Source organism: Pipistrellus kuhlii, unplaced genomic scaffold, assembly GCF_014108245.1.
Source record: "Pipistrellus kuhlii isolate mPipKuh1 unplaced genomic scaffold, mPipKuh1.p scaffold_m20_p_59, whole genome shotgun sequence".
NCBI lineage: Eukaryota > Metazoa > Chordata > Mammalia > Chiroptera > Vespertilionidae > Pipistrellus > Pipistrellus kuhlii.
The window spans coordinates 1,122,418-1,148,376 of record NW_023425561.1 but is presented as its reverse complement, the minus strand read 5'-3'; the positions used below and the strand labels follow the sequence as shown (position 1 = coordinate 1,148,376).

At 56.8% G+C, this 25,959-nt stretch overlaps 4 protein-coding genes across 15 annotated transcripts; 2 read left to right on the top strand and 2 right to left on the bottom strand.

Moving 5' to 3' along the window:
- Window positions 1–122: 122 nt before the first annotated feature.
- NXF1 (nuclear RNA export factor 1) lies at window positions 123–16,295 on the top strand. Of its 7 annotated transcripts, none has more exons than XM_036417260.2 (21): window positions 123–289; window positions 1,484–1,667; window positions 1,936–2,089; window positions 3,610–3,693; window positions 3,792–3,896; window positions 4,007–4,087; window positions 4,206–4,275; window positions 4,403–4,491; window positions 4,613–4,720; window positions 4,902–5,011; window positions 7,059–7,095; window positions 7,665–7,733; window positions 7,810–7,865; window positions 7,993–8,100; window positions 8,220–8,278; window positions 8,383–8,498; window positions 8,607–8,649; window positions 9,170–9,242; window positions 9,739–9,921; window positions 11,203–11,263; window positions 11,368–11,711. In XM_036417260.2, exons 1-21 carry the CDS (start codon window positions 262–264, stop codon window positions 11,404–11,406), a joined length of 1,857 nt encoding a protein of 618 aa, XP_036273153.1. In that variant the 5' UTR covers window positions 123–261; the 3' UTR covers window positions 11,407–11,711. The 7 variants fall into 7 exon arrangements, 6 of the variants coding, with proteins under 6 accessions (XP_036273153.1, XP_036273152.1, XP_045430075.1 ...); XM_036417259.2 differs by having other exon boundaries at window positions 9,721–9,921; XR_004984205.2 differs by lacking the exons at window positions 8,607–8,649; window positions 9,739–9,921 and adding an exon at window positions 16,267–16,295 and having other exon boundaries at window positions 11,368–11,502.
- Window positions 11,798–12,811, top strand: TMEM223 (transmembrane protein 223). The gene is made up of 2 exons (XM_036417290.2): window positions 11,798–12,173; window positions 12,496–12,811. The coding sequence occupies exons 1-2, from the start codon at window positions 11,798–11,800 to the stop codon at window positions 12,786–12,788; spliced, it is 669 nt and encodes a 222-aa protein (XP_036273183.1). The 3' UTR covers window positions 12,789–12,811.
- TMEM179B (transmembrane protein 179B) lies at window positions 13,431–15,379 on the bottom strand. The gene is made up of 5 exons (XM_036417289.2): window positions 15,219–15,379; window positions 14,400–14,587; window positions 14,182–14,316; window positions 13,929–14,007; window positions 13,431–13,723 (listed from the first exon to the last, which is right to left on the bottom strand). Exons 1-5 carry the CDS (start codon window positions 15,369–15,371, stop codon window positions 13,562–13,564), a joined length of 717 nt encoding a protein of 238 aa, XP_036273182.1. The 5' UTR covers window positions 15,372–15,379; the 3' UTR covers window positions 13,431–13,561.
- On the bottom strand, window positions 15,392–25,358 carry TAF6L (TATA-box binding protein associated factor 6 like). Of its 6 annotated transcripts, none has more exons than XM_045574120.1 (12): window positions 25,221–25,358; window positions 24,454–24,508; window positions 22,554–22,713; window positions 22,156–22,242; window positions 21,457–21,580; window positions 21,254–21,304; window positions 20,692–20,786; window positions 19,260–19,334; window positions 18,838–19,058; window positions 18,461–18,593; window positions 16,354–16,482; window positions 15,392–16,184 (listed from the first exon to the last, which is right to left on the bottom strand). In XM_045574120.1, exons 2-12 carry the CDS (start codon window positions 24,459–24,461, stop codon window positions 15,423–15,425), a joined length of 1,845 nt encoding a protein of 614 aa, XP_045430076.1. In that variant the 5' UTR covers window positions 24,462–24,508; window positions 25,221–25,358; the 3' UTR covers window positions 15,392–15,422. The 6 variants fall into 6 exon arrangements, with proteins under 6 accessions (XP_045430076.1, XP_036273162.1, XP_045430077.1 ...); XM_036417269.2 differs by having other exon boundaries at window positions 24,454–24,511; window positions 25,221–25,355; XM_045574121.1 differs by lacking the exon at window positions 25,221–25,358 and adding an exon at window positions 25,005–25,097.
- Window positions 25,359–25,959: the final 601 nt, after the last annotated feature.

Here is a 25,959-nt window from a genome sequence, read left to right as displayed (position 1 = left end):
CGCCGGCGCCCCGCCCGCGCCGGCCGCCCCGCCCCCAGCGGCCGCCCCGCCCCCAGCGGCCGCCGGCAGTGCGCACGCGCGGGGGGCGGTGCTGCCCGCGGCACCACCCGCCATCTGGGTACGTCGACGGCGCGCCGCGCGCTTCGCCTCATAAATGCGGTGGCGCCGAGGGTAGGGGCGCTGCGACCCTCGATACCCGGCCATTCTGACGTCTGGCGGCGTCGCACCCGCGCCTCAGCCGGTCCTGCTCCGCGCTGTGCCATGGCGGACGGAGGGAAGTCCTACAGCGGTGAGTGCTGCCGGCTCAGAGTGCGGGGCGGGGCGCTCGGGCCGGTGGGCGGCGTCGGCCTAGGCCGCGGCCGGGGGCTGGAGGCCGCGAGGGGCCGCCGCCGCGGGGAACGGTGGCGGCCCGCTGGCGGCGCGGGCCGGGGGCGAGGCGGCCCGGGCGGCCGGCCGGACTGAGTGCGGGGGCGGGTGGTTGGCTCGGGAATGCGGCGCGGCGAGCCCCGGGCCCCGGCGGCGGGCGCTGTGGGGACCAGTTCCCGTGAGCTCCGGGCAGAGCTTGTGGGCAGGGACCGTCCTGTCAGCTCGGCGGCCGGACTCTGTGAGTCAGGACCTGCTCGCTACCTGGGCCCCATCATCGGCCGCGTCCAGCCGGCCTGCCCACTCCTGCGGCTTCGACTTCGGCAAAAATCTTAGACAGCACCCCGACTAGACGCCCCGCCGGCCGGCCGGCCCCTGGCCGGGGTGACCGGGCGCCCCGCGTGGCTCCGCGGCCCGGCCGACTCCGCCGCTCGCTGACAGCCCGGCTTCGGCCTGCGTCGGCTTCCCCGGACCGGAGAGCCAAACTGGGGCTGCCTTTTCCACCCCTTCGTGCGGGAAACAGCCTGACCTCCCGAGTTTGTGCCGGCCCAGTGTGTGTGTGTGTGAGAGAGAGACAGAGAGAGACAGACAGACAGACAGACAGACACACGGTGCACATTGCCTCTGGAGCATCCCAGCCGGCGCTGGGAAAGTTCTCAGCGGGCCTGCTGATCGCTCACTCTTTTTTCCTAGGGTCGTTTCTTGAAGTTCATGGCTTGCAGAGTACTGCGTGGACCCCTTTCGGGAGTCCTGGCCTTTTTTTAAGGAGCCATTCCTGCTCCGGGCTTGAGAGGCGGGTGTGTGGAGGGGACAGTGTTTGGGGACCTGGGTTAGCACTAGCTGCCCGAGCCCGCAGCTGGGAGCTGTCCTCTGGGGAAAAGACACTTCCGGCCAAGGAGGCCAGGAGCTCCCTCCTCGCACCTCCGGGCAGTGTGAGAAGCTGGCCTTAAGGAGTCCGGTCGTTGGTCTGGGTCGCGTCTGTGATGGGCATTGGCACTGCAGAGGCAGTAGCAGCGCTGTTGACCGAAGGCCGTGGTGAAGGTGGATTGGTAGGTGGAGGAGGCCGTCATCCATTACCGCTGTGGTGCATCTTCTAATCTGTATTCTGTTCCCACCCCAGAGCACGATGACCGAGTTAGCTTCCCTCAAAGAAGAAGGAAAGGCCGGGGTCCTTTCCGGTGGAAGTGCACTGATGGGAACCGCAGGTCTGGAAGAGGTGGCACCGCCCCTCGGACGGCCCGTCTTGAGGATGATGACAGAGACGTGGCGATGAGTGATGCCCAGGATGTTCCCCGAGTCCGATAGTAAGTAACCTGCTTTGCTGCAGCCGCCTAAGTCTCCGTCTCCCAGTGACTGGAGGATGACCTCTCTCCTCCCCGCTCACACCACCAATGCCAGTCATCACACAGTCTTCAGGACACAGTGCTGCTGTGGCCTGTACAGCTGTTCTGGTTTGACTTTAGTGACTTCATTTACACAGTCATCTCTCTTCCTGCCTGCCAGAGTGAGAAATGCCAGGGCCAGCTTAACGGTTGAATATTTGTGAAGGTCTTATTCTTGGTTTCTCCACAGCAACCCCTATACCGCGCGACCCAGCCGTCGGGGTGATAATTGGCATGATCGAGACCGAATTCATGTTACTGTGCGGAGGGACAGAGTTTTTCCACAGAGAGGAGGGGCTGGCAACAGCCAGGATGGGACCTCGAAGAACTGGTTTAAGATTACAGTGAGTATCTGGGAAGTAGATGGTGCAGGGGGATTGGGGGCTGGGGCTGGGCTCAGAGCGAAGGTGCTTACTCTTCACACCACAAAATCAGTTTTCTCAGCTGTTTCCTCCACAGCCAGGTACCCATCCTTTCTCCCAAGGATCAATATCTTAGAGCACCTGGTTCAGAAAAGGAGTAGAAGGGACTGGCAGGACTGCAAAGAAAGGAGAGGCATCTCAAGGGAAGCGTAGTGACTGGTGGGGTGTGTGCGTGTGTGTGTGGAATTACTCCTGGATGTCCTTTTGGCTCAAGCTAAGTTGTGGGGGTTGAGGTCTCTTAACTTCTCTGTGGGGCAGACAAATTATAGATGATACCTTCTGACTTTTAGAATCAAACAATTTGATTCTTTTAAAAATATATACTTTTTTATTGATTTCAGAGAGGAAGGGAGTAGAAAGAGATAGAAACATCAGTGATAAGGGAAAATCATTGATCAGCTGCCTCCTGCAACCCCCACTGGGGATCAAGCCCACAACCCAGACATGTGCCCTGACTGGGAATCAAACTGTGACTTCCTAGTTCATAGGTCAATGCTCAACCACTGAGCCATGCTGGCCAGGCAACACTTTTTTTTTTTTTAATAAATATATTTTATTGATTTTTTACAGAGAGGAAGGGAGAGAGATAGAGAGGCAGAAACGTTGACAAGAGAGAAACATCGACCAGCTGCCTCCTGCACACCCCCCACCGGAGATGTGCCTGCAACCAACGTACATGCCCCTGACCGAAATTGAACCCGGGACCTTTCAGTCCACAGACCGATGCTCTACCACTGTGCCAAACCGGTTTCGGCCAGGCAACACTTTGATTCTTTTGATGAATAATAAGTATAAACAGGCCCTAACCAGTTTGGCTCAATGGATAGAGCATCGGCCTGCGGATGAAGGGTCCCAGTTTGACTCCAGTCAAGGACATGTATCTTGGTTGCGGGCACATCCCCAGTGGGAGGTGTGCAGGAGGCAGCTGATTGATGTTTCTAACTCTCTATTATTCTTTCCTCTCTGTAAAAAAAAAAAAAAATCAATAAAATATATTTTAAAAATAAGTATAAACAGATGGAGGGACGTTGAGGAATCCATGTCTGGCTTAAGTTAGAAAACTTTTTAACTGGTGTTTTCTTTTTATTGTTGTTTTTGTTTATTTGTTTTTTGGTGTTTTTCATTTTAAAAAATGTTTTTAATTGATTTCAGAGAGGTAGGGAGAAGGAGAGAGAGATAGAAACGTCAATGATGAGAGAGAATCATTGATTGGCTGCCTCCTGCACGCCCCCTACCGGCATCAAGCCCATAACCTAATCATGTGCCCTAGCCAGAAATCGAACCTTGATCTTCTGATCAATCACTGAGCCACACCAAACAGGTTAAATGGTGTTTTCTTTAGAAAATCTTTTTTAGCTTGGCAAACTATATGGAGGAGCACTAGATCGGATCTGCTCTTTGGCCTTAGTTACATATTGTTCCCTAATCGTTCTCTCATGTAGATTCCTTACGGCAGGAAATATGAAAAGTCATGGCTCCTAAGTATGATTCAGAGCAAATGCAGTGTCCCTTTCACCCCCGTTGAGGTAAGATACGGCCCAAGTGGCTGTCGGAGGGGCCGGGTGGGCCAGGGGACTGGGCTCCAAGTCTACTGCTCTTGTTTTTTTTGTTGTTTTTTTTGCAGTTTCACTATGAAAACACACGGGCCCAGTTTTTTGTTGAGGATGCCAGTACTGCCTCTGCAATAAAGGCTGTCAACTGTAAGATTTTGGATCAGGACAACAGAAGGGTATATATAAAGGGCTTGGCTGGAGGCGGGACTGGTACTCAGGGTACCAGGTCTTTGTCCTGGGACTTAGCCTTCTTTGAGTACACCCTTCCGTAATGTCTTCCCTGCAGATATCTATCATCATGAACTCCTCTCCTCCGCCCTTTACTGTACAGAATGAACTGAAGCCAGAGCAAGTCGAGCAGCTAAAGGTGAGGCAGGTTCAAGTCACATGTGTTTCCTCCCCAGTCCTAGCGGTTCTCATATCCCATACCCCTCCCCTCAAATACACAGCGGGAATAACCACTAAGCCTTTCTCTTCCTCTGCAGCTGATCATGAGCAAACGATATGATGGCTCCCAACAAGCGCTTGACCTCAAGGGCCTCCGTTTAGACCCAGGTATTGTTGGCAGCAGTTCTCAGAGAGGTGGGGACAGAGGTGGTCTTTGAGGCGGGAGGTTTGAGAGTGGTTTGGTGTTAACGCTGGCCTAGGCAAACCCGCTCACACTTGCCTTTCTCTCCTGAAGACTTGGTGGCCCAGAACATTGATGTTGTCCTGAATCGTAGGAGCTGCATGGCGGCTACCCTGCGAATCATTGAGGAGAATATCCCTGAGGTGAGGCCTTAGCCCCGTTACTAGGCAGGAGGAAGCAGGTGGGATAGATGGTGGTTCGGAGACAAGTTTGTCTTTGACCCCTCTCTGGTGATGCTTCCTCTAATCTCTTCTCTCCCCACAGCTGTTGTCCTTGAACTTGAGCTGTAACAAGCTGTATAGGCTGGATGACATGTCCAGCATTGTGCAGAAAGCACCCAACCTAAAGATCCTAAACCTCTCTGCAAATGAGGTGAGAATTGAGACCTGAATGCGCTGTGTTTGGGAGAAGTAGAGAGTGAGGAGGACGTGCCTGGTGGTGGCAAGAGGCAAAAGAAGAAACTTGAGAGATGAGGATGGAGGCTGCAGTGTGAGCATCTACATGGCTCTCTTTACTAGGGTCTCTTTCCTGCCTTTTCTCCCATCCTTTGCAGTTGAAATCTGAGCGGGAATTGGACAAGATAAAAGGGCTGAAGCTGGAAGAGCTATGGCTTGAAGGAAACATGCTATGTGACAACTTCCGAGACCAATCCACCTACATCAGGTCAGTTGTGGCCTCTGTCTCCCTCCTGGGGACCATCACCCCTGGGAGGCCGAGTTAGCGCTCTCTGACCAGTGCCCGTCTGCAGCGGATGTGCAGCCCTGAGCTGGAACCACCTGTCCACTGGGAGAATCACACGTGCCTCCTTTTTGTCTGTCCATATGTCCCAGTTTTGCCCCACATCTCCTTTCCTTTCCTGTCCTTTTTTTTTTTTTTTTTTTTTTTTTAATCTGACTACTTGTTTGCTGGTTCTATGGCCTTTCTCCTTCTCTCCTGAACACAGCCTTTTCTAGAATCTCCCTACCCTACTGTTCCAGGAAGGGCACCTCCCCTTTTCTGCCATGACGGGGGTGTCTGGTGTATACCCCATACATGGAGTTGTCTTGTGCCAAGAGCCTGACACCCTGGGCTAGGAAAGCCCTGTCCCTGGGACTACATGCTAATAGGCCATTCCTTCTTTGTTCTATATTGGCCCCTCTTGGCGTTTTGCCAAGAGGGACCCTCTTCTCAATTTATTTGCCCACAGTATTGCCTGGGCTTTCTGTTCATGCTGAGGTTGAGGCCTTGTGGTAGCTGGTACCATGGATCTGTCTCTCGCCCAATGGTGTGAGCTGGGCCGTCCCTGGAGAAGAAACCTGGGTCCCCAAGATATGTGATCAGAGCCGGGGCCCCGCCAGCAGGCGAGGGGATCCCAAGGCAGGTGCTGGGCGTGGAGGCCACGGGGGCATAGGCTACCAAGGAGACAGAACTGAACCTCTTGCAGGGGGGCGCTGCCCCTCCCTCGTTCGCACACCTCACGTCACCCTGCTTGGCCCCGGAGGATGGCTGGTTAGCCAGAGACGGGTAAGATTCCTCAGGGGAGGAACAACCTAAGACAGGCACAGTCGCATAGGGGCCAGCAGGCGAGAACTTGGGGGTCAACAGTGGTGGGGCACAGATCCTCACCCCCCCAACCTTGGAGCGTCCTGAACCCTCACCCCTTCTGAAGGAGGTCTCCTGCCCCCATGGCTGCTTCGCTTCCCACGCCCAGTTCAGATCGGGACCCAGGTAACAGACAGAGACTTGGCCAACAGCAGCTGCCTTCTCACTGCAATAGGACTTGTTTCCATTTCTGCCTTGGTCCATAGGGAAAGGGGCAGCTGAAGGAAAGGGCTGTGTCAGGGCGCTGCCTTCTTCCCTTCCTCCTCCTCTTTCCTAATCGCTTCCTTGCCTTGTAGTTCTTTTGCTTTCTCTTTTCTTTTCCTCTCTACTTCCCTATTATCTCCCCATCTCTCCCTTGGCCCTGTCCCATCCTACCTTTCTCTCTTTCCCTTCCCTTACTTCTTCCCTGGCCTTCCCTCTTTTTTTTTTTCTTTCTTTTTTTAAAATATATTTTATTGATTTTGTACAGAGAGGAAGGGAGAGAGATAGAGAGTTAGAAACATCGATGAGAGAGAGTCATCGATCAGCTGCCTCCTGCACACCCCTCACCGGGGATATGCCCGCAACCAAGGTACATGCCCCTGACCGGAATCGAACCCGGGACACTTCAGTCCCCAAGCCGACGCTCTATCCATTGAGCCAAACCAGTTTCGGCTGGCCTTCCCTCTTAATCCCCACCTGGCTCATCTCCCTGCCCCAACATCCTGTGCCATCCCTGTGGTGTGTTCTGGTCTTGGCCACAGCCAGACCTGGCAGAAGTGATGGATACCTGTTGAGGCAGCGGAGCCCCTGGGCTCCCACCCCATTCCCTCCTCCCGGGGCTGCACAGGTGAGTAGGTAGAAGGTAAGGGGGCAGGGAGGGCAAGGAGGGCCTGGGCTTCAGGCCTGGGCGGAGAGCGCTGCTCGGCGGCACTCGGGGTCAGGCAGAGGAGAGAGTCAGCCTGCAAGGAGTCATTCTGGGCGCCCCGGGCGGGGAGTGGGGCCATGCTTCTTGGAGCTCAGAGGCTGGGAGGAGAGGGCGAGTGAAACTGGATGGGCTGTCCTCGGGCGTTGATGTATTTGCTCCTAGAGCAGCCCAGGAGGCACGGTGGCTCTGAAGCGTCACTGACTTCTGTCCCGTTCTTGACAGCGCCATTCGCGAACGATTTCCCAAATTGCTACGTCTGGTAAGTTTATAACTTTTTTAATGCTTTTCTAACAAGCATAGTACCTCTCACCAATGTCTTGCCTATCATGGTAGTATGGCCATTAACTTGGGGACATGCGGCCCTTTGAAAATCCCAATAAAATCTAGTAGTAGAATCCTCTTTTCTGGAAAAATGCTTTTTTTTTTTTTTAAATATGTGATTGGTTTGAGTCTTTTTTAATATATTTTTTTGATTTTTTACAGAGAGGAAAGGAGAGGGACAGAGTTAGAAACATTGATGAGAGAGAATCATCTATCAGCTGCCTCTTGCACACCCCCTACTGGGGATGTGCCCGCAACCCAGGTACATGCCCTTGACCAAAATCGAACCCGGACCTTTCAGTCTGCAGATGGATGCTCTATCCACTGAGCCAAACCGGTTTCGGCGAAAAATGCTTCTTGAAGAAATGGCATCTGTCAGGATTCCATGTCCCTTTACACTTGATCTCTGTCCCCATACTCTTAGCCCAGGACCAGAGTTTTTCCACTTTGTTACTCACCCAGCCCTTATTCTCCATTCACACTCCAAACCTCACTTCCTTCCCGCAGGACGGCCATGAGTTACCTCCGCCAATTGCCTTTGACGTTGAAGCCCCCACGATGTTGCCACCCTGCAAGGTGAGAAGAGGGGACGGACTGGGACTGTAGGGAGGAGAGGATTGGTTGTGCAGTCCTAATACCTGTTTGTTCCCAGGGGAGCTATTTTGGCACAGAGGCCCTGAAGAACCTGGTCCTGCACTTCTTGCAGCAGTACGTATCCAGGGCCCGGGTTTGGGACAGGAGGGCTAGCCTCAGCACAGCTCACTCTTGAGAGCTATTGGGTCCTTTTTGGATCCGGACTAGGAAGCACAGACCTCCCCTTTTGTCTTCCCCACAGGTACTATGCAATTTACGACTCTGGAAACCGGAAGCGGCTCCTGGATGCCTACCATGATGGAGCCTGCTGCTCCCTGAGCATCCCTTTCACCCCCCAGAACCCTGCCCGGTAAGAACCACATCTCAGAACCTGCCCAGGACCAGAGTTTCTCAATAAATCTAGGCCGGCGGCACCTGTTAGCGCCCACACTGCCCTGACCACCACCTCCTTTTCCTCTTATTTCCCAGAAGCAACTTGGGCGAGTACTTCAAGGATAGCAGAAATGTGAAGAAACTGAAAGACCCAAGTAAGTGTGTGATGTGAGCAAAGCATGATGGGAGAAGGGAACGGGAAGGGGTCATGGGGCTGTGGAATGCATGGCAGCCCCTGACCTTGGCCTCTCCTCCCCAGCCCTGCGGTTCCGGCTGCTGAAGCACACACGGCTCAACGTTGTTGCCTTCCTCAATGAGTTGCCCAAGACTCAGCACGACATCAACTCCTTCGTGGTCGACATAAGTGCCCAAACGGTAAGCATGACTTTCCCTGACATCCGGGGATTGGGGAAGGGCTGTTCAGAAGCAAGAGGGCTCTGGCTCTGGCCGGAGCCTGCGTGGTAACTGCTGCTTCTCTTTCAGAACACGTTGCTGTGTTTTTCTGTCAATGGAGTCTTCAAGGAAGGTGAGTGAGCATCTTGGGAGTCCTGTCTTCGAAGCAGTCCTTTCCCCAGCTAGTCTTTCTCGGAGTCTCGGCTATCTTCTCTTCCCTGACCTTCTCCTGTTCTGCCCCAGGCCATCTTCATTTGGCCTGTCCTCTCTTCCTTTCTTTTCTGCCTGGGATAAGGGGAAAGCAAGCCTGAGGATTAAGAGGACACCAGCAGGTCTGAGCTCTGTCCCAACCTTGTCCTGTGTGTTAGCAATCTACATTACTAATGAGCCTCAGAGTCTTTATTTGCCAAAGGGGGTTAGCAGTAGCCATCTCCTAGCGGAGCTGTGGAGTGCCTTACAGAGTGCTTGTCACACACAGACTATCAGTGGGCAATGAGTGGTTATTACTGTGCTTTCTGACTTCTCACACTCCCCAGCTCTGCACAAACAAAATCATTCCCTTCTGGCCACTGAGGGTTCTTTGTATCAAATGCAACAATGTTCATAAACAAAGTGTGAGCAGCTCTCAGGTCACTGGCTGCTTGTTATTGCAGTGGATGGAAAGTCCCGGGATACTTTGCGAGCCTTCACGCGGACGTTTGTCGCTGTTCCAGCCAGCAATTCAGGGTAAGTGCTGGGCTTATCAGACGGGCTTCTCGTGCTGTGGGAATCGCAGGGGCAGGGGTAGAGTCAGTCCTTGGGGTATTTTCAGAATTTCAGGAAGGCAAGGAGGAATCAGAGTAGGAGGCTCACATAATGGCAAAGAGCTTGCTCTGGAGTTGGACTGGCAGTCTGCTCTACCACTTGGCCAAGGGCCAGTTTCCTCATCTGAAGATTGGTGTAACTATTCACTTCCTGGATCTGTTGTGAAGACAAGTGGGAGACAAGAACTTTCTGTGGTTTGGGCACAATGTATATAATTCTGTGCTTGGTAGATGCTTCCATCTGTGGAGTCCATGGAAAAGTCCATATCAATAAAAAGAAAAGGTAATAGGTAACAGTGAGGGGGCCTTACAGGGGTTTTAGAATCTGAGGGTGAAATTTCAGTGAGAAGAGGAATGATGTTGGGAGGATGAGGATATCTGTGTGTGTTCAACTGCCTAAGGCGCTTTTTGTCCCCAAGGCTGTGCATTGTAAATGACCAGCTGTTTGTGCGGAATGCCAGCCCTGATGAGATCCAAAGAGCTTTCGCCATGCCTGCGCCCACGCCCTCCTCCAGCCCGGTGCCCACCCTGTCCCCAGAGCAGCAGGAAATGCTGCAGGCATTCTCCACGCAGTCTGGCATGAACCTCGAGTGGTCCCAGAAGTAAGTGCTGGGCATGTGTACAATAGGGGTAAACTGAGGTAGAGCTGGTAGTGAATAATAAGTGCTTCTGAAATTTTAAAAGTCAAATTATTTTGCTGCTTTAAAAAATAAGACCCCTAGCTGGTGTGGCTCAGTTGGCTGAGCTTTATCCCATGTACCAAAAGGTCCCTGGTTTGATTCTCATTAGGGCACATGCCCAAGTTGCAGGTTCAATCCCCAATAGGGGCATGCAAGAAACAGCCAATTAATGTTTCTCTCCCTCTCTCTCCCACTTCCCCCTCCTTCCCTCTCTTTCCTTTTCCCTTCCTCTCTCTCACTCAAATAAATAAAAACATTTTTTAAAAAATCTATAATAGCCGAAACGTTTGGCTCAGTGGTAGAGCGTCGGTCTGCGAACTGAAAGGTTCCAGGTTCAATTCCGGTCAGGGGCATGTACGTTGGTTGCGGGCACATCCCCGGTAGGGGGTGTGCAGGAGGCAGCTGGTTGGTGTTTCTCATCATCGACATTTCTAGCTCTATCTCTCTCCCTTCCTCTCTGTAAAAAATCAGTAAAATATATTTTTTTAAAAATTTATAATGGTCTGAAAAAGTTTCCCCGTGGTTATAAATTAACATAACAAAATTTAAAACCAAAATGAAGTCCCTTTATATGTACTGTTGTGCAACTTTTTTTCCTTATCCCATGAACATCTTCCCCTATCAGTATAAAAGTCACCTTAGTCTTTTTTTTTTTTTTTTTTTTTTACTGTGAGAGAGTCATCAATGAGAGAGAGAAATATGGATCGGTTGCCTCCTGCCCATGCCCCCAACCAGGAATTGAACCCGCCACCCTTGCAGGCGTCTTCAAACTACGGCCCGCGGGCCACATGCGGCCCGCAGAGGAGTCTGATCCGGCCCACCAGGTTTTTTGAGCAGTGAGCGCAGCCGAAGTGTTACAGTAAGAATTAGTAGTTCATACAGTCCGGCCCTCCAGCTCTCTGAGGGACCGTGATCTGGCCCCCACTTTAAAAAGTTTGAGGACCCCTGCTTCAGTGAATGGGAAGATGCTCCAACCAACCAGGCCACACCAGCCAGGGCGTAGTCTTGATGGCTGTTTCTATGTGTTCCTTGGTGTTCAGTAGACCACCGGTAACTCTTCATTTGTGTTAACTGTGCAAGCATGTATAGAATGGTTGGGAACTTGGGCAAGTGTGTGTATAGGATGGATTCTGAAGTGGCATTTAGTGATGAGGGTGACTGCGTTTTGGTTTTAATGGAGGTGGCCTGCCTTTCTCACTGCAGGTGCTTGCAGGACAACAACTGGGACTACACCAGATCTGCCCAAGCCTTTACTCATCTCAAGGTAAGGTTTGGAATACCGTGGCGAGAACGCAGGTCTCGGGCCTTGAAACGGGGGAGGAGTGAACGGGGGGAACCTGGCTCTGCTGACCTTCCCTTTTCTCCCAGGCCAAGGGTGAAATCCCCGAAGTGGCGTTCATGAAGTGACCCTGGCCAGGCCCGCAGCCCCTGTAAATAGCCCTGGATAGCGAGATCTCCTTGCCACGGTAGTCGCCTCTTCCTCCCCGGCCTGGCCGAGGCCCCGTGCCCGCGACGGAGGGAGGCTCCACACCTCCCCTCGCCTGCCTGCCGGAAGACCCTGGAAGATTTTCAGAAAATTGAGCTCAACGGGTGCCAGGAAGCCAAAGGTTCCGTTGTAGAACTGACACTAAACGACCCGAAGGACTGAGGTGCTTTGTGTCCTTAACCCCAGGATCCCGTCTCCTATTTTTAAGATAAAGAGTGATATTGTATTTTGCCCTGCGTCTGTATTGTTTGCGTGGTCTGTGGCTAAAGGGGGAAGCGGGCTGGGACGGAGGCTGTTTGCCTTTGGGAGCCAATGACGTTGGAGCTGGCCCCGCCCACAGGAAGTCCCGCCCCGGAAGCTGTCTGCGCTCCCATGGCGGCACCTGGGCGGCGGCGGCTGGTGCGGCTGCTTGTGGCGGTACGGGACTTCCCCGCGGGCCGAACCCTGCACGAGTGGGCCCCGCCGCGGGATGTGCTGCTCTTCGAGCACGAACGGGGCCGCTTTTTCACAGTCCTCGGGCTCTTCTGCGCCGGCCAGGGCGTCTTCTGGGCCTCCCTGGCCGTGGCAGCCTTGGCCCGACCCCCGGTCCCGGCACGGCCTCCGGACGCGGAGATCCCAGACCCCGGCCGTGTGGACGTGCGCGCCGCGCTCTGGCGCTACGGCTTGGCCGTGGGCTGCGGCGCCATCGGTAAGGCGTGGGCTGACTTCCCACCAAGGGACGGGGCCAGACCCTACAGGATGAGCGGGGGTGGGGGGACGGACGGACACAGGAGGTGGCTGTCCAGAGCTCCAAGCCCTCGGACAGACAGGCCTAGGCTGAGGTCAGCTACTTACTGTGCGACCATGAGCAAGTTACTTCGTCCCTGGCCGTTTTCTCATGAACATGGGGCTGGGCATCTGTTAATGTGAGGAATGAGTAACCCAAGGACCTGGGGGTTATTCCGAGGGCACCTGGGCTGCTGCTTAGCTCTCCCACGAAACCCTTCACCCCAGCCTGCTCTTCCCTGCAGGTACCCTGGTCCTTGCCGCTGGACTTCTCTTCTCCCGCCGCTCTGTGCGGTCAGTGATACTGCAGGCTGGAGGGAAGCAGGTGACCCTCACCACTCACGCCCCCTTTGGCTTGGGTGCGCAGCTCACTGTTCCCTTGAACCAAGTATCCTGCATGGCCCACCGGGGAGAAGTCCCTGCCATGTTGCCTCTAAAGGTCAAAGGCCGACGCTTCTACTTCCTCTTGGACAAAGCTGGGTATTTTCCTAACACAAAACTCTTTGACAACACTGTGGGTGCGTACCGTAGCTTGTGAAGAAACCACCTCCAAGAGGGGAATAAAAACTGAACCTCCCAGCGTGGCTCAGTTGAAGCACTGTCCCAGTACATCGAAAGATCTTGCGCACGGTGGTGGCTCAGTGGCTAAGCATCAACCTATGGGCCAGGAGGTTACAGTTCAATTCCCCATCAGGACGTATGTCCAGGTTGCAGGCTCAATCCCAGATCATGCAGGAGGCAGCCAATCAATTGATTCTCATCATTGATGTTTCTCTCTCCCTCTATGAAATCAAATCAATAAAGATATTTAAAAAAAAAAAAAAAAAAAAAAAAGGATCTTGGGTTCAATTGCCCAGGTGTGGTTCCGTCCCTGGTTGGGGTACACATGGGAGGCAACTGATATTTCTCACACTGAAGTTTCTCTCCTTTGCCCTTTCTCTAAAATAAAAAACAAAATCTTTGGCGATAATTTAAAAAGCACACAACTGAACCCTAGGGCTGGGGTGACAACCAGAGTAATATCAATACAAGGGGAGGGGACCCAAGATTACATCACAGCAGATAAAAGCAGTCACTCCCAGGGCAGACTCCTGAATGTACTCCATTTGCTTAGCCTTTCCTCTTTCCTCCCGTCCATCTGCCTGCAGTGCTTTAATACTAAGGACTCGGTACCAACATGAAGGGAAAAAGTCATATAATCTGGTACAAAAGCAGCTGTAAGATGTGGAGGGGGGCCTGTCTTCAGGGTTCCCTCTTCCTGGGAGACACGTGGGCAGGGAGCCATTGGCTGCAGGAAGCACTGCTTACTCTTCAGGGATGGGAAAGGCGTGGCCCAACTAGGACATCTGTTTCAGAGCTCCATTCAGGGTCCCCCCTCTCCAGAAGCCGGTATGGGGTGGCTTCAGACTTCAACTGCACGACCTGGAGCACCAGGACCACACACCACAATACCAGATTGACCCAAGAAGAATTCTGTGGGAGACAGGAACGGGTGTGAGGAGCGGGGTCCCCTCAACCCAGTTCCGCCCACACACCACTCTTAACTGCTTGCTGTCGGGCTGACATGCCCTTCAGCTCTCCTCAGCCTCATTGGTGGGCACCCTTAAAGCTACACAGGTGCTTCTAGAATTTGCGTGTCCCTGGGCCTCCACTCAGCCTTTCATATCCCAAACCTCACTTCAGCATTGTGTAGGTTGGAGTAAAAATGCAGAGCGGTCCCAGGGGGTGTCCATGGAATTTTCTGGGCTTCAGAGCAGCTGTGAGGTCAAAAAGACAGTTGTGAGAAAGGGGTAGGGGGAATACCCCAAATACTCTTGTGCCTTAGTGCCCTTTGGGATAAGAATAACTGACTGGAATAAAACGGGGAGTACAGGATCCCCTCTGCGGAGGGGTCAGCCCCATGGGGCCAGGCTTCCCCCATCTCCCATTACCTAATTGTCCTGTTCAGAGAGGTGATGGAGTTGCAGAGAGAACTGGTGCCAAACCGAAGGACACAGGCCGACACCAAGACCAGGAAGATGGCTATAGCCGAGATGGCCAGGGCAATGCGGAGCCCTATGCGGCCTCTACAAGGAGGGAGAGAACAGCCTTGTGGTTGAGGTGGGACTCCTCCCACCTCAGCCCCTGGCCCTCAGAGTGGGGCAGTCACCTTTGGGTGTCCTCGATGCAGCTGCTGTAGACCCAGAAGAGCAGAAGCAGGAGACAGTAGAGGGCCAGGAGGCCAGAGGCCCCCGCCACAAAGTAGCAGAGGGAGGGGGCTGAGCCGCTGGCTAGGGCCAGGGAGGAGCGGTTCAAGGCCGCCACGCCGTACAGGGGACAGCGGCCGCTGAAGGAGCCCTGCGGAGAGAAGCCGCGAGTCCTGATCGCAGGTGGCGCCCTTTGGATGCAGGCTGGGCAGGCGCTGGGGGTACAGGCCACACCGGGCAGCTGTCTGCCCTGTCAGCTCCTTTCTGGGCCTCTCACCAACTAGCTAAGAGTGGGCGGGGCCCTATGGGGATTTTAGAGTCTGAGTGTGACATTTCAGTGAGAACCCAGGCCCTCCTTAGCCTGCGGGGGCGAGACACCGAGTTCGATGCCCTGCAAGCCTGGCCGCCCAGTGTTTGCCAACCTGAAACCCGTGCCTGCTTCATGGGTGACCGGGGCCTGTTCGCTCCCCATCGCCGCCAGGCACCACCCTCACTGCACGTGCAGTCACGTGGACCCGGTCGCCTCCCCACTCCCCGCGGGGTCCAGGCGCAGCTCCCACAGCGCGTCTCCGGTGCGGACGGACGGCAGGGCCCCGCCGACTGGTCCCCAAACCGGGGAAGGCGCCGGGGCCGCCTGTGCCTGGCGCTGAGGACGCGCCCGCAGCGGCCCCTTCGACGACGGGGACTGAAACCCGACCGGCGAGGAGTGGCCGAGCGCGCTCAGGGCCGGTGTCCGCGGCGGCGGAGCGCCCCGTCCCGCCTCCCCCGCGGCCCGCCCGCACCTGGGTCCGGGTCAGCGTCGCGGCCGCCAGGGCCCCGCACAGGAAGGCGGCGGCGAACAGCACGAGCTCGACGCGCTGCAGCCAGGGCAGCGCCATGGCTCCCCGGCCCCCCGGAAGCGGGGCGGCCGCACAACCGCCCAGGCCCCGCCTCATCCGGCGCCAAGCGGACACCCTGCGGCGGGGCGGCGGCTTTATTTAAAGCGGCTAGAGCGGCAGGTACAGCGAGTAGTCGGAGCGCGCCCAGCGGCGGGCCGGACGGCCGGGGCGGCCGATCATGGGCAGCTTCTGCGCGTAGCGGGAGGCGGGGCCCGGCCCGCAGGGCGCGGGGAAGGCCGTCTGGAAGCGGCGCCCGCGGCAGCGCCGCCCCGCCTGCCGCCCGGCGATGACGAACCGGAAGTGGGGGGCGCCGCGCGGCGCGAAACGGCTCCGCTGGAAGACGTCGCGGGGCCCGGCGCCCGGGGCCGGCTGCCGGGGCGCCCCCCGCGCGCGGTGCACGCGCGGCAGCGGCCGGCTGTCGGGGCCCGGGGGCGCGGCGGCGGCCGGGGGCGCGCTGCCCCGGGGGCTGTCCTCGCCCGGCGGGCTGACCACGGCGCTGGCCGTCAGCTGCGGCATCTTCCGCGCCGAGTCCGGGGCCGCCGCCGGCTCCTTCTTGTCCCCGGGCGGCCGCGGGGTCGCGGGCGAGGCCTGCCCCGTGCCGAAGCGGGTGGCCAAGCTGTCCCCGAAGAAGGCGTAGAGCTCCCGGTAGATGTCCGCCAGCGTCACCGGAGGGCAAGGGTCCGCCGGCCCCGCGACGCCCGGCGCCAGCGGGAGGCCGGAGCCGAAGCCGGGCTCCGCGCCGCCCCCCCCAGGGGGCTCCTGCAGGAGGAGGCTGTCCCAGGGCAGGTCCTCGGGGCGCCGGCCGCCAGGCCCGCTCCGGGGGGGCTCCGCCGCCCGGGCCTTCATCTTCAGCAGCCGCTCCACGGCCACCTGCGGGAGGAGAGAGGACAGGCCATGCGGGAGGATGGAGGCTGGGGGGGAAAGGAGGGAGGCCGGGGGAAGGAGGATGGAGGACCGGGGGAAGGAGGAGGGAGGCCGGGGGAAGGAGGATGGAGGCCGGGGGAAGCCCGCCGCTCACGCCTGGGAGGGCCGCACTCACCAGAATGGCTCCGTAGACCTTGTGCCCGTCCGCCTTCACCTGCGCGTTGGAGACGGAGTAGTCATCCAGCACGGCCTGCAGGTTGGTCCAGTAGGTGGACAGGTGCGGGTACAGGACGCGCTCCACGGCCTGGAGGAGAGAGCGGGGTGCAGGGAGGGCCTCAAATACCCTCTCCCGTGAAAGACTTCCTGTTATCCCTGATGCTGGACAGGGCTCCATCCTCCTAACCCTGCTGCTTGGCATACTCAGCCAGCATTTACTTGGAACCTACTGTATGCACCAGCTCCACTGAGCCCCGGGAATGCAGATTTGGGTACAAAGGCACACTATAAAGCGATCCGCTGTAACTGACATGTGCCCTATCGCTGACTAAAGGCTAAGAGGGTGTGAGTGAGGCGCAGTGCTAACAACAGAGACATTTAGATTGCCATTTGCTTCCCTATACAGTGCTGTCCTCGCCTGGAGTGAACTGGGGCTCAGCTCAAACCTCAAAAACAAGTCCACGACCTGGACTGCTTATAGAATTTTAAATCCTGAAGTCAAAGTGGGGGAAGCAGTGAAGACTTCACAGAGGGGGTTACGTCTTTGTTGGGCTGTGATGGGTGAGTGATCCTCACTCTGAAAATACTGACAGAACTGACAAGCTCCTAGAAAAATGACTTGCTGCAGACTCAAGATCTATGAAAGCTCAAATAATTTTGTTCCACAGTAATTAAGAATCTAACGACAAAACTCCATACCAAATTTGACAAAGTCTGTAGACGTTAAAAAAAAAACACAAAAAACACATCTCAATCTTATTAAACCAGATATAAAAACGGAATACTCCCCCACCTCATTCTGTAGAGTCAATATAAACCTGACCCTAAATCCACACAAGGACAGCACATGAGAGAACACGGCCTGCGGACTGAAGGGTCCCAGGTTCAATTCTGGTCAAGGGCATGTACCTTGATTGAGGGCACATCCCCGGGGGGTGTGCAGGAGGCAGCTGATCTATGTTTCTAGCTATTATATCTCTCTCCTCTGTAAAAAAAAAAAAAAATATATATATATATATATATATATATATATATATATATTTATATATATATATATATATATATAAGAAATAAAAATAAACATTGACTTGAGCATTTGCAATACATATAAAGAAGGGGATTCTGTCAAGATCAAATGAGATGAGGCACAGGAAAACACAGACATTTGGTTAAAGTGTAAAATGTTTACACCTGGCTATAAAGCAAGTTGTGTTCCTGGGTTGAAGAAACTCCAAGGAGGATAGTCATCACTAGGGAGAGGAAGCTGGGCATTACTACGTGATGTCATCACCCGGACAGTCAGACACTTAGCACATTAGCTTTTTATGTCTATAGATTTCTTCTAATTAATTTTCTTTCATTGAGCACAAATTGATGCACCGGGCCAGTAGTATATTCAATTAAAAAAAATAAATAGCCACGTCTGGTTTGGCTCAGTGGTTGAGCATTGGTCTGCAGACTGAAGGATCCCAGATTCGATCATCACAGGCACATGCTGGGTTGCAGTCTCAATCCCCAGTGTGCATTGTGCAGGAGGCAGCCAATTGATGATTCTCTCTCATCATTGATGTTTCTCTCTCTCCTTCTCTCTTCCTCTCTGAAATCAATAAAAATTTTAAAAAATAAAATAAAATAAGCACTGGCCTGTGTTGCTTAGTTGGTTGGGGTGTCCGTCCTGTACATGGAAAGGCCAAGAGTTTGATTCTCAGGGCACATGCCCATTTGCAGGTTGATCCCCAGTAGTTCACTCTCATCAGTGTGTCCCTCCCTCCCTCTCTCTCCCTTCCTCTCTAAAAAAATAATAAATCCATGAAAGTATATTTTTAAAAAACAAAAAAATTTATCCCAAAAATACAAGTAGAAAAAAATAAAATAGAAGTATCTAATACACCTGGACATGAGCATAAAAAAAATAGGCTAGCACTGAGCCTGGCCTAAGGCAAGAACTCAGTGCGCAGCAGCAGCAGCAATCATACACCATTTTTATGATCAAAGACACACACATACCATTTTCCTAATTACAAATGGCAACTCCTAAGGCTCCGTGAGAGAGGCCAGGTCCTCACCTTCCAGCCAAGGGCGTGCAGACCCACCACAGCCCCGTAGTGAGAGCAGAGAGGCCGCACAGGGTCTGCCAAGACCTTCTGCAGGGACAGCAGGATCTGCTGATAGAGGCCACTGACAAGGTCCCCATGAGTCCTGTGGGAGCAGCATGCAGTCAGAGGGGCTGCGGCAGCGCCTGCCCACCACCAAGTCCCAGCAGGCGGAGAAAACGGCACCCGCATGGCACCGGGGGAGCGAACGAGGGGCCAGTCACCCCGGCACACCGAGGAGGAAGCTCCAAGGGCAGAGGCTCCCCACCTCTGCACACACGCCTCAAAGGCAGAATGCAACCCATCCCCTCCCCGGCCCCTCAGCTCTGCAGCCACCCGGCCGTGGCTACCAGAAGATGTGGCTGAGGAGGAGGGCGGCGCCATCCCGCAGAGTCCAGTGGTCGTTGAGGGGGTTGATGGAGGCGGCCAGCGGCTCCAGGACGCAGTAGAGGACACTGCCGACCAGAGAGCGGACGTAGGGCCCCAGGCAGAGGTGCGGGTTCCGAACCAGGCTGCGCGCCACCTGCAAGAGCCGGTGCAGCTGCTCCAGATCGTGGCTGACAGATTTCACCTGTGGGCGGAAGACGCCCGCTTAGGGGGGTTGTGGGCACACGCATTACTCAACACGTGGCTCACGAGCCGCAGTTTGCCGACCACTGGCTTAGGGGCATAGGAGGTGCACAGCAACCTGCATGCCGATGGCACTTTCACGGGCCCGACCTGCTGCTGGGCCGCCTCCCACCAGCGCTCTCCCCGCCCGCCTGTCACTCACCCCGCTGACCACGTACACGAAGTAGGGCAGCAGTGCTGCGATCTTGGAGTTGGTCTGCAGGTCCTGGAGAGCAATCTGAAAAGGAAGGGCAGCCGCACTGGACCCGCCAGCCCCAGGCAGAACCAACGTTTTCGTTTTTAAATATATTTGAATTGTTTTCAGAGAGGAAGGGAGAGGGAGAGAGAGATAGTAACACCCATGATGAGAGAGAATCACTGATTGGATGCCTCCTGCACGCCCCACACTGGGGATCAAGCCTGCAGCCCAGGCATGAGCCCTTGGCCGGATCCGAACCTGGAACCCTTCAGTCCGCAGGCTGACGCTCCATCCATTGAGCCAAACCGGGTAGGGCTCATTTCACTTTTTGTTACTGTTGTTCATCCTCGCCTGAGGATGTTTTCCCATTGATTTGTACGGAGAGTGGAAGAGAGGTGGAAACAGAGAGAAACATATCAACTGGATGCTTTCTGCACTGCGCCCTGACCAGGGTACATGCCTTGACAGGATTCAAACCTGGAACCCTTTGGTCCACTCGCCGATGCTCTATCCACTGAGCCAGAATGGCTGGAGCTTCATTTCACCTTTTTAAGTGAAATTTACTGGGGTGACACTGACTAATGAAATGATATAGATTTTAGGTACCATCATCTATGACACAATGCCTCGTGTGCCCACCACCCAAAGTCAGATCTTCCAACACATTGTTAACTGAGAAAAGCAGTGGTTCGAAACTCAGAAGCTGGTAGAGCCCGTTGCTTATACCGGAGTAACCACCGCTTATGCACAGTCTCCGAGGAGACTTTCACTTCCTACTGTGTGTCTGTCACAGCACTTCCACATAAACACCTGCCGGCACTGCTCCTACAGCAGAAAAACCTTCTTAGCCCCGCACCTCTGCCACCTGTGCCCTCCCCACTGCTCTGGGTGAAGCCCCAAAGCTCCGGGTCTGGGGAAGCAGCGTGAGGCCTGCAGCGGCCCTACCCTGGGCTGGGGAACAGGTGGACAGAAGGACCAGGGGCACTGCCCAGCGGCCGGGGAGCCCCAGAGCCCAAAGCTGCAGCAGGCGCTGTCTGAGGCCTGGGAGGTCGGAACGGGCTTGGCTCTCTCTGCTTCCTCTGCTCCCCACCGCTCACCCTACCCACCCCCATATCAGGTCCAGGCAATGACGGCTGCAGTGTGGATGCCCCACGTAGCCCCAGGTCCTGCCACAGACTCCCCAAGAGTGGGCTCTGGGACGGAGGTGTGGGGAGGCTCCCCAGGGCCCTGCCTAGCAGCCCAGCCCCTAAGGACCAGGGTTCCTCCGGGCGTGGGAGGGGCATTGGCCAGCTCTCTCTCTCCTCTCTCTCTCTCTCTCTCTCACACACACACACACACACACACACACACACACAGCAGAAGCTGGACTGAGAGTCCCAAACGGGGGCCTCACTACCTTCATCAGCTGCGGGTCGTCCCCCAGCACTGCGTGCGTCACCTGCTGGTAGTACTTGAGCAGGTCATCAGTCAGCGAAGACACAGCGCTGGGCACTGCGAGACGAGGGGCAGGAGGTGGTCAGGGTGGAGAGCTCAGCCCTCTCAGCCTCTCCTGCCTGCACCCCCACAACCACCACCCCCACGCCACCCCCAGGAGCCTGCTCAGACAGGATCCCCAGAGCACAGAGCCGCCAGCCCCGCGGACCCTGCAAGCTCTCCGCTCCCCTGTGCTCCGCACACTGCCCCCCACCCACCCTCTGCCAGGCAGGAGCTCAGTCCTGGAGCCCCAGCTCTGCTCGGCAGACCCTGGAGGTGAGGCAACCCCTCAGGGACCCAGCGTGCTGCCCAGACTTCAAGTGCTAGCACCCAACTGGCAGCATCCTGACTGGGTGCAGCTCTGAGCCCGCTGGCAGACACCAGCGCGCCCTCAGGACAGGGCGTGGTGAAGTGCCCGGTGCAGAGGCACCGCCCGCAGCTCCTCGGGGAGGAGGGTCACCCGGGGCCGCTCCCCACAGCCTTACCCGAGCCCTGGGGCGCCAGGTTCCCTTTGCCGTCCAGGTAGGAGACGTGCACTGGAACCAGAGCAGAGAGGGCTCAGCCTGGGCTTTGCCCTCATCGTGCGCCCCCTCCCCCCTCCCCCAGCTGTGCTCCATCCGCCCGCCAGCCCAGCCCCACGCCTCTGCCAGCCTGGCTCTGTGCCCACTCCGCGGAGGACCGCACGCACCTCTCACGGCCGTCTCGGCACAGCCCTTGGGGATGTTGGTGGCCAGGGCCAGCTCCACCAGGTTCACCTCCCGGTCCTCGGGGAAGCAGAGTTCACCCTCCTGGGCCCCGTACCCACACACGGCCTGCCGGAGGAGAGCAGGCGGCCTCACCCGGGGAAAGCCCAGCCGCCCTGAGGAAGGGGGAGGAGGGCTCTGGGGCGTTAGGCCCGTCCGGGAAGCTCAGCTGAAGGGCCGTGCTCACCGGGTCACGACGTAGGACATGGTTCCTCCTCCCAGTCACCCCGCCCCCACCCCGCACTGGTCCTCCTGCTCACACCCACCCAGCCGTGAGGACAAGACCCCGCCCGGCCCCCCGGCCCAGAACAGCCGGCAGGACTGCACACCCTGCTGCCCCAGGCTCCTCCAGCCCAGGCTGCTCCAGCCTCCTCGGAAGGCCCAGCTCACGTCCCTCTCTCCCCACAACCTTCCCCGACTCCGGCCCCGGCCCCCTCTCCTTCTCTGAACTCCGAGGCCGAGGGGCCTGGCCCAGCCCACAGTCCTGCCGTCATCAGCTTTCCTCGGGGCGCACTGGGGCTTCATGTGTCACTGTGCTTCCAGCCCAGAGCCTGGCACGGCGGTGGGCTCATGCCAGCCGAGCCCGCTGCCACCTGCACCGGCCACTCACCTGCCCCTGCCACCCGCCTGCCCCTGCCACCCACCTGCACGCTGCTCCACCGGAGGGCCCGGTTGAAGTCTTCCACGGTCAGCTTCCGCCGCTTGGTGTGCTTCATGAACTGAGAGCTATTCTGGGGGCGGGGGGTGGGGCAGAGTCAGGGGACACAGAGGCCAGAAGGATGCCAGGCAGCGATCAGAACGCCCGGATTCCAGCTCTGCCCTTACGCAGACCACACCAAAGTCACGGTCCCTCTGGGCCTCGGTCTCTCCCCCGCAGACTGTGAAGGGGAACCCGCGGGACGGGGATTCCGGGAGGGGCAGGGCTCCCTCACAGCACAGGCAGGCGCCCCATCCATTTGGTGAATGAACCCCTGTGTGTGTGTGTGGGTGGGGGGAGCTGCAGGGGGGAGCCAAGGAGAGCTGGGGTGGGGTGGGGGCGAACCTGGGTGGCCTCCCGGAGGCGGTAGCACACATCCTCGGCGAGCAGGGCCAAAACCTCGTCGCTCAGCTCCAGGCCCGTGCTCTCCGCCATGAGTCGCACCGACTCCCGAGGGATCTCCGCAAACCGCCGCTCCTCTCGCTCCGACATGGCCCCTGCGGAGCTGGGGGAGGGAGGGGAGGTTTGAAAAGCCCCCGCCCCCCTGAGCGCCCGGGAGCCCGCCTCCGGGCCTCTCCCCTGGGCTTGCAGCTCCTGCTCCAGATTCCCCACCCGAGCAGCCACGCGGGCTCCGAGCCAGCGAGCCAGCGTGCAACGTGCAGCGGAGGAACTCGGAGTCTCAGGGCAACAGACGTGAGCTGGGCCCGAGGGCAGACGCAGGGCCGCTGAGAACAGCCTGGCCTAGAGATCCAGGGAACTGGCTCCCGGCCCAGCCCTACCCCTTCCTGGTGAATGTGACGGAGACCTTCCCCAGTCTGAGAAGCTGGCGTTCTACACTGTAAATCAAGGAAACAATCCCTACCCCACCCCCAGCTCACGGGGCTGCTATGCGAATAGAATGAGATGATGCATAAGAGAGCCGGGAACCATGCCCTGGCCGGTTTGGCTCAGTGGAGAGCATCGGCCTGGGGACTGACGGGTCTGGGGTTCCATTCCAGTCAAGGGCAATGCCTGAGTTTTGGGCTCGATCCTCAGTGCGGGGCATGCAGGAGGCAGCCGATCCATGATTCTCTCTCATCATGGATGTTTATCTCTCTCTCTCTCTCCCTCTCCCAAACCAATAAAAATATATTTTTTTAAAAAGAAAGCCAGGGACCAGGGCACTACCCAAAAGGAAGGCATCACCATGGCTCATTATAAACACAATCTTCCTCCTTCTTCCTTCGACTCTTGCTACAACCACCATCTACCAAACCTTGATGAAAACACTATTTTATGCGACACCCCCTGGCTCCAAACTCTCCAGTTCTTCCCCGCTGCTTATAAAAGGCCAGCCCACACTCCAGGGTGACATTCTGTGTTCGGCCCGAAGCCCCCCCGGCCGTCCAGGCGGGTCCCTCCTCCCAGGAGCCGGGCCTGTGCCCACCCCCAGTGCCCACGCTTGTCTGTCGCCCTCTCTGCTCCAAAGCCCCCACACCCTCCTCTGCTGAGGCACATCCCGCCTCTCCTTGGAGGTCTTCCTGCCCCATCTGCCATCTGGGCCGTCAGGCTTTTAACAGTTGTTTGTTGCCCATGTGTCTCGTCTTCCCCAGTTTGGCTGTGAGGCCTAAAAGTGGGAACCTGCTCTTCCATCCACAGAATACGGCAGAATGTGAACCCAACAAAAAACTCCAACCACACAACACAATCAGAAGGCAGGTCCCCAGCCCCTGGGGAAGCAAGGCGGGGTCCCATGGTGACCCACCCAGGCGCCGCCCCTCTGCTCCTCTCTGCCAGGGCTCACCGGCTGACCTCCGGGTCCCTCAATCCAATGGGCACCCTGCCCGGCGGCCCCACAGCATCCCTCCTTCGGGTCCCGCTGCCTTTGGAACGAAAACACCTGTTACTGTGGCTCCACCCCCAGCATGCGCACTGCTTCTGCGACCTCTTCCCAGGCTTCTGTGTGCAGCATCTTTCCATCTCCTCAAAGACACCTGATGCTGACCCTGTATTCTGTTTCCTCTACTTAACACGCTCTCCTTCGCCTTCTGCACCCCAACCAATCTGCCTAGCGGATGCCTCGTACTTCGCATCTCAATTCAGACGTCACGGGCTCAGGGGAGTCTTCTCAGGCGGGCCCAGCGCTTTGCCTTCACAGCAGTTACCACCCTGTGTAAGGACACATTTGTGTCCCTTTCTGACCAGCACCTCCCTCCCCACTGGACTGGAAGCTCCATGCCCGCACGGATCCGGCCCGGTCGCTCACCTTTGCATCCCCAGCGTCCGGCAGTGTCAGCGCATCATCCGCCCTCAGTAAACAGCTGCTGAAAAAGACGGAGAACGGCTATTCTTCTGAGCACATGCTATGCCTGAGGCACTGAGCTAAGTGCTTACAGGCCTATACCTCCACTTCCTGAGTTCTGTTAAGTATTGTGTCTATTCCGCAGCCGAGGAAGTCACCGCTCAAAGAGGTAAACTGACACATGACTCGTCCAAGAGCAGCCAGCGAGCACCCAGGAGGGAACAGGGACCCACACCCTTGTTCCGAGTCCTCAGGGCTAGGAACAAGGGTTTGTTCCCAGCGCTCAGCCCTGGCGTTGGAGCCCCGCCGACAGATGACTGTCAGGTTTGTTTCCCCATCTGTGAAATGGGAGCACGATGAGGTTCAGCCCCGCGAAGGCGCGGAGGGAGAGTCCCTAGTATGCGCCCCCATTCAGACCCGCAAAGTCAGGTCTCAGACCAAGATGTCCCGCTCCCCAGCCTCCCCTCGGCATCCGCAGCCTCTAGCCAGACGGGGAGGGAGCCGTGGGAACTAACCGCTACCGGCCTCCGCGCTGCGCATCTTCCCACCCAGCTGCACGCATCCCAGGGCCAGAGGTGGCGGGGTGCGGTGCAGGAGGTCAAGGGTTACGGAACTCTGGTCACGAGGTCGGCGAAGGGGGCGGGGCCCCCGGCGGAGGGGGCTCTAGGCGGGTCCGAGTGCGCGCCGCGCAGCACTGCGGGGAGACCTGGGGTCTGCCAGGGTTTGCTCACCTGAGGCTCCGGCCGACGAAGGTGGCTCCCGAGCCCGCGGCGGCGGCGGCGGCAGCGGCGGCGGCCCTGCTCACCCCGCCCACACTGATTCCCTCAGCGCTGGGCCCGCACTCCGCGAGCACAGCCAATCCGCGAGCACCTGGCGAAGTTCCCGCCCCCCAGGAGGCTTCCAGCCACGCGATTGGCCATTTGGAAGCGCCTGTGAAATCCCCAGGCGCCAAGGCCACGTGACGTTAAAGACTCGCGCTTCTTAAAGCGATAGCTCTTGGGAGGTTGCGGTTTCGATGTGGATTGGTGTACTTTTTAATGGCCATGCTTTCTAGAAATGTGTCCCCAGGCCCTTGGCCTTGTCTGCTCCTGAGTTCCCGAGCACTTGCATTGATGCGACTGCAGCAAAGCTTTAGACTGGCTTCGTTTTCTCCACCTCCTTAGTGCAGCTCAGCTCCCCTCTCCAATGTCACCTGCCGTTACCCTTGCCAAAAGAATGGATGAGGCTCCCGGGTAGGTCCTCTTTGCGGCCAGAAAGGTCTTCTGACTGGGCCAAACCCACGTGCAAGCTGCAAACCCCAGCGCTCTGCTCATCTGGGCACCCTACCTCGTATCCTCCCCGTTCCCGCCAAATACAAACCCTCACCTACCTCGCAGACTTCCTTGACCGGTTACACGCACACATTTCCTCCAAGTTGGGCAATTCTCAATTGCTAAACAAGTGGGCTTATTGACTAAAAGATGGTATTTG

Excerpts from the sequence above, each read along its gene's own strand:
- NXF1 (XM_036417259.2), top strand. The coding sequence starts at position 262 with ATGGCGGACGGAGGGAAGTCCTACAGCG. Across the intron at positions 4,088-4,205 it reads AGCAAGTCGAGCAGCTAAAG|CTGATCATGAGCAAACGATA; the intron begins GTGAGGCAGGTT and ends CTTCCTCTGCAG. Across the intron at positions 8,101-8,219 it reads ACCCCCCAGAACCCTGCCCG|AAGCAACTTGGGCGAGTACT; the intron begins GTAAGAACCACA and ends CTTATTTCCCAG.
- TMEM179B (XM_036417289.2), bottom strand. The coding sequence starts at position 15,371 with ATGAGGCGGGGCCTGGGCGGTTGTGCGGCCGCCCCGCTTCCGGGGGGC. Across the intron at positions 14,588-15,218 it reads CGACGCTGACCCGGACCCAG|GGCTCCTTCAGCGGCCGCTG; the intron begins GTGCGGGCGGGC and ends TTCTCTCCGCAG. Across the intron at positions 14,317-14,399 it reads TGCATCGAGGACACCCAAAG|AGGCCGCATAGGGCTCCGCA; the intron begins GTGACTGCCCCA and ends CCCTCCTTGTAG.
- TAF6L (XM_045574120.1), bottom strand. Across the intron at positions 19,335-20,691 it reads ACGACCCGCAGCTGATGAAG|ATTGCTCTCCAGGACCTGCA; the intron begins GTAGTGAGGCCC and ends CTTCCTTTTCAG. Across the intron at positions 16,483-18,460 it reads TGCACGCCCTTGGCTGGAAG|GCCGTGGAGCGCGTCCTGTA; the intron begins GTGAGGACCTGG and ends TCTCTCCTCCAG.
- TMEM223 (XM_036417290.2), top strand. The coding sequence starts at position 11,798 with ATGACGTTGGAGCTGGCCCCGCCCACAGGAAGTCCCGCCCCGGAAGCT. Across the intron at positions 12,174-12,495 it reads CGTGGGCTGCGGCGCCATCG|GTACCCTGGTCCTTGCCGCT; the intron begins GTAAGGCGTGGG and ends TCTTCCCTGCAG.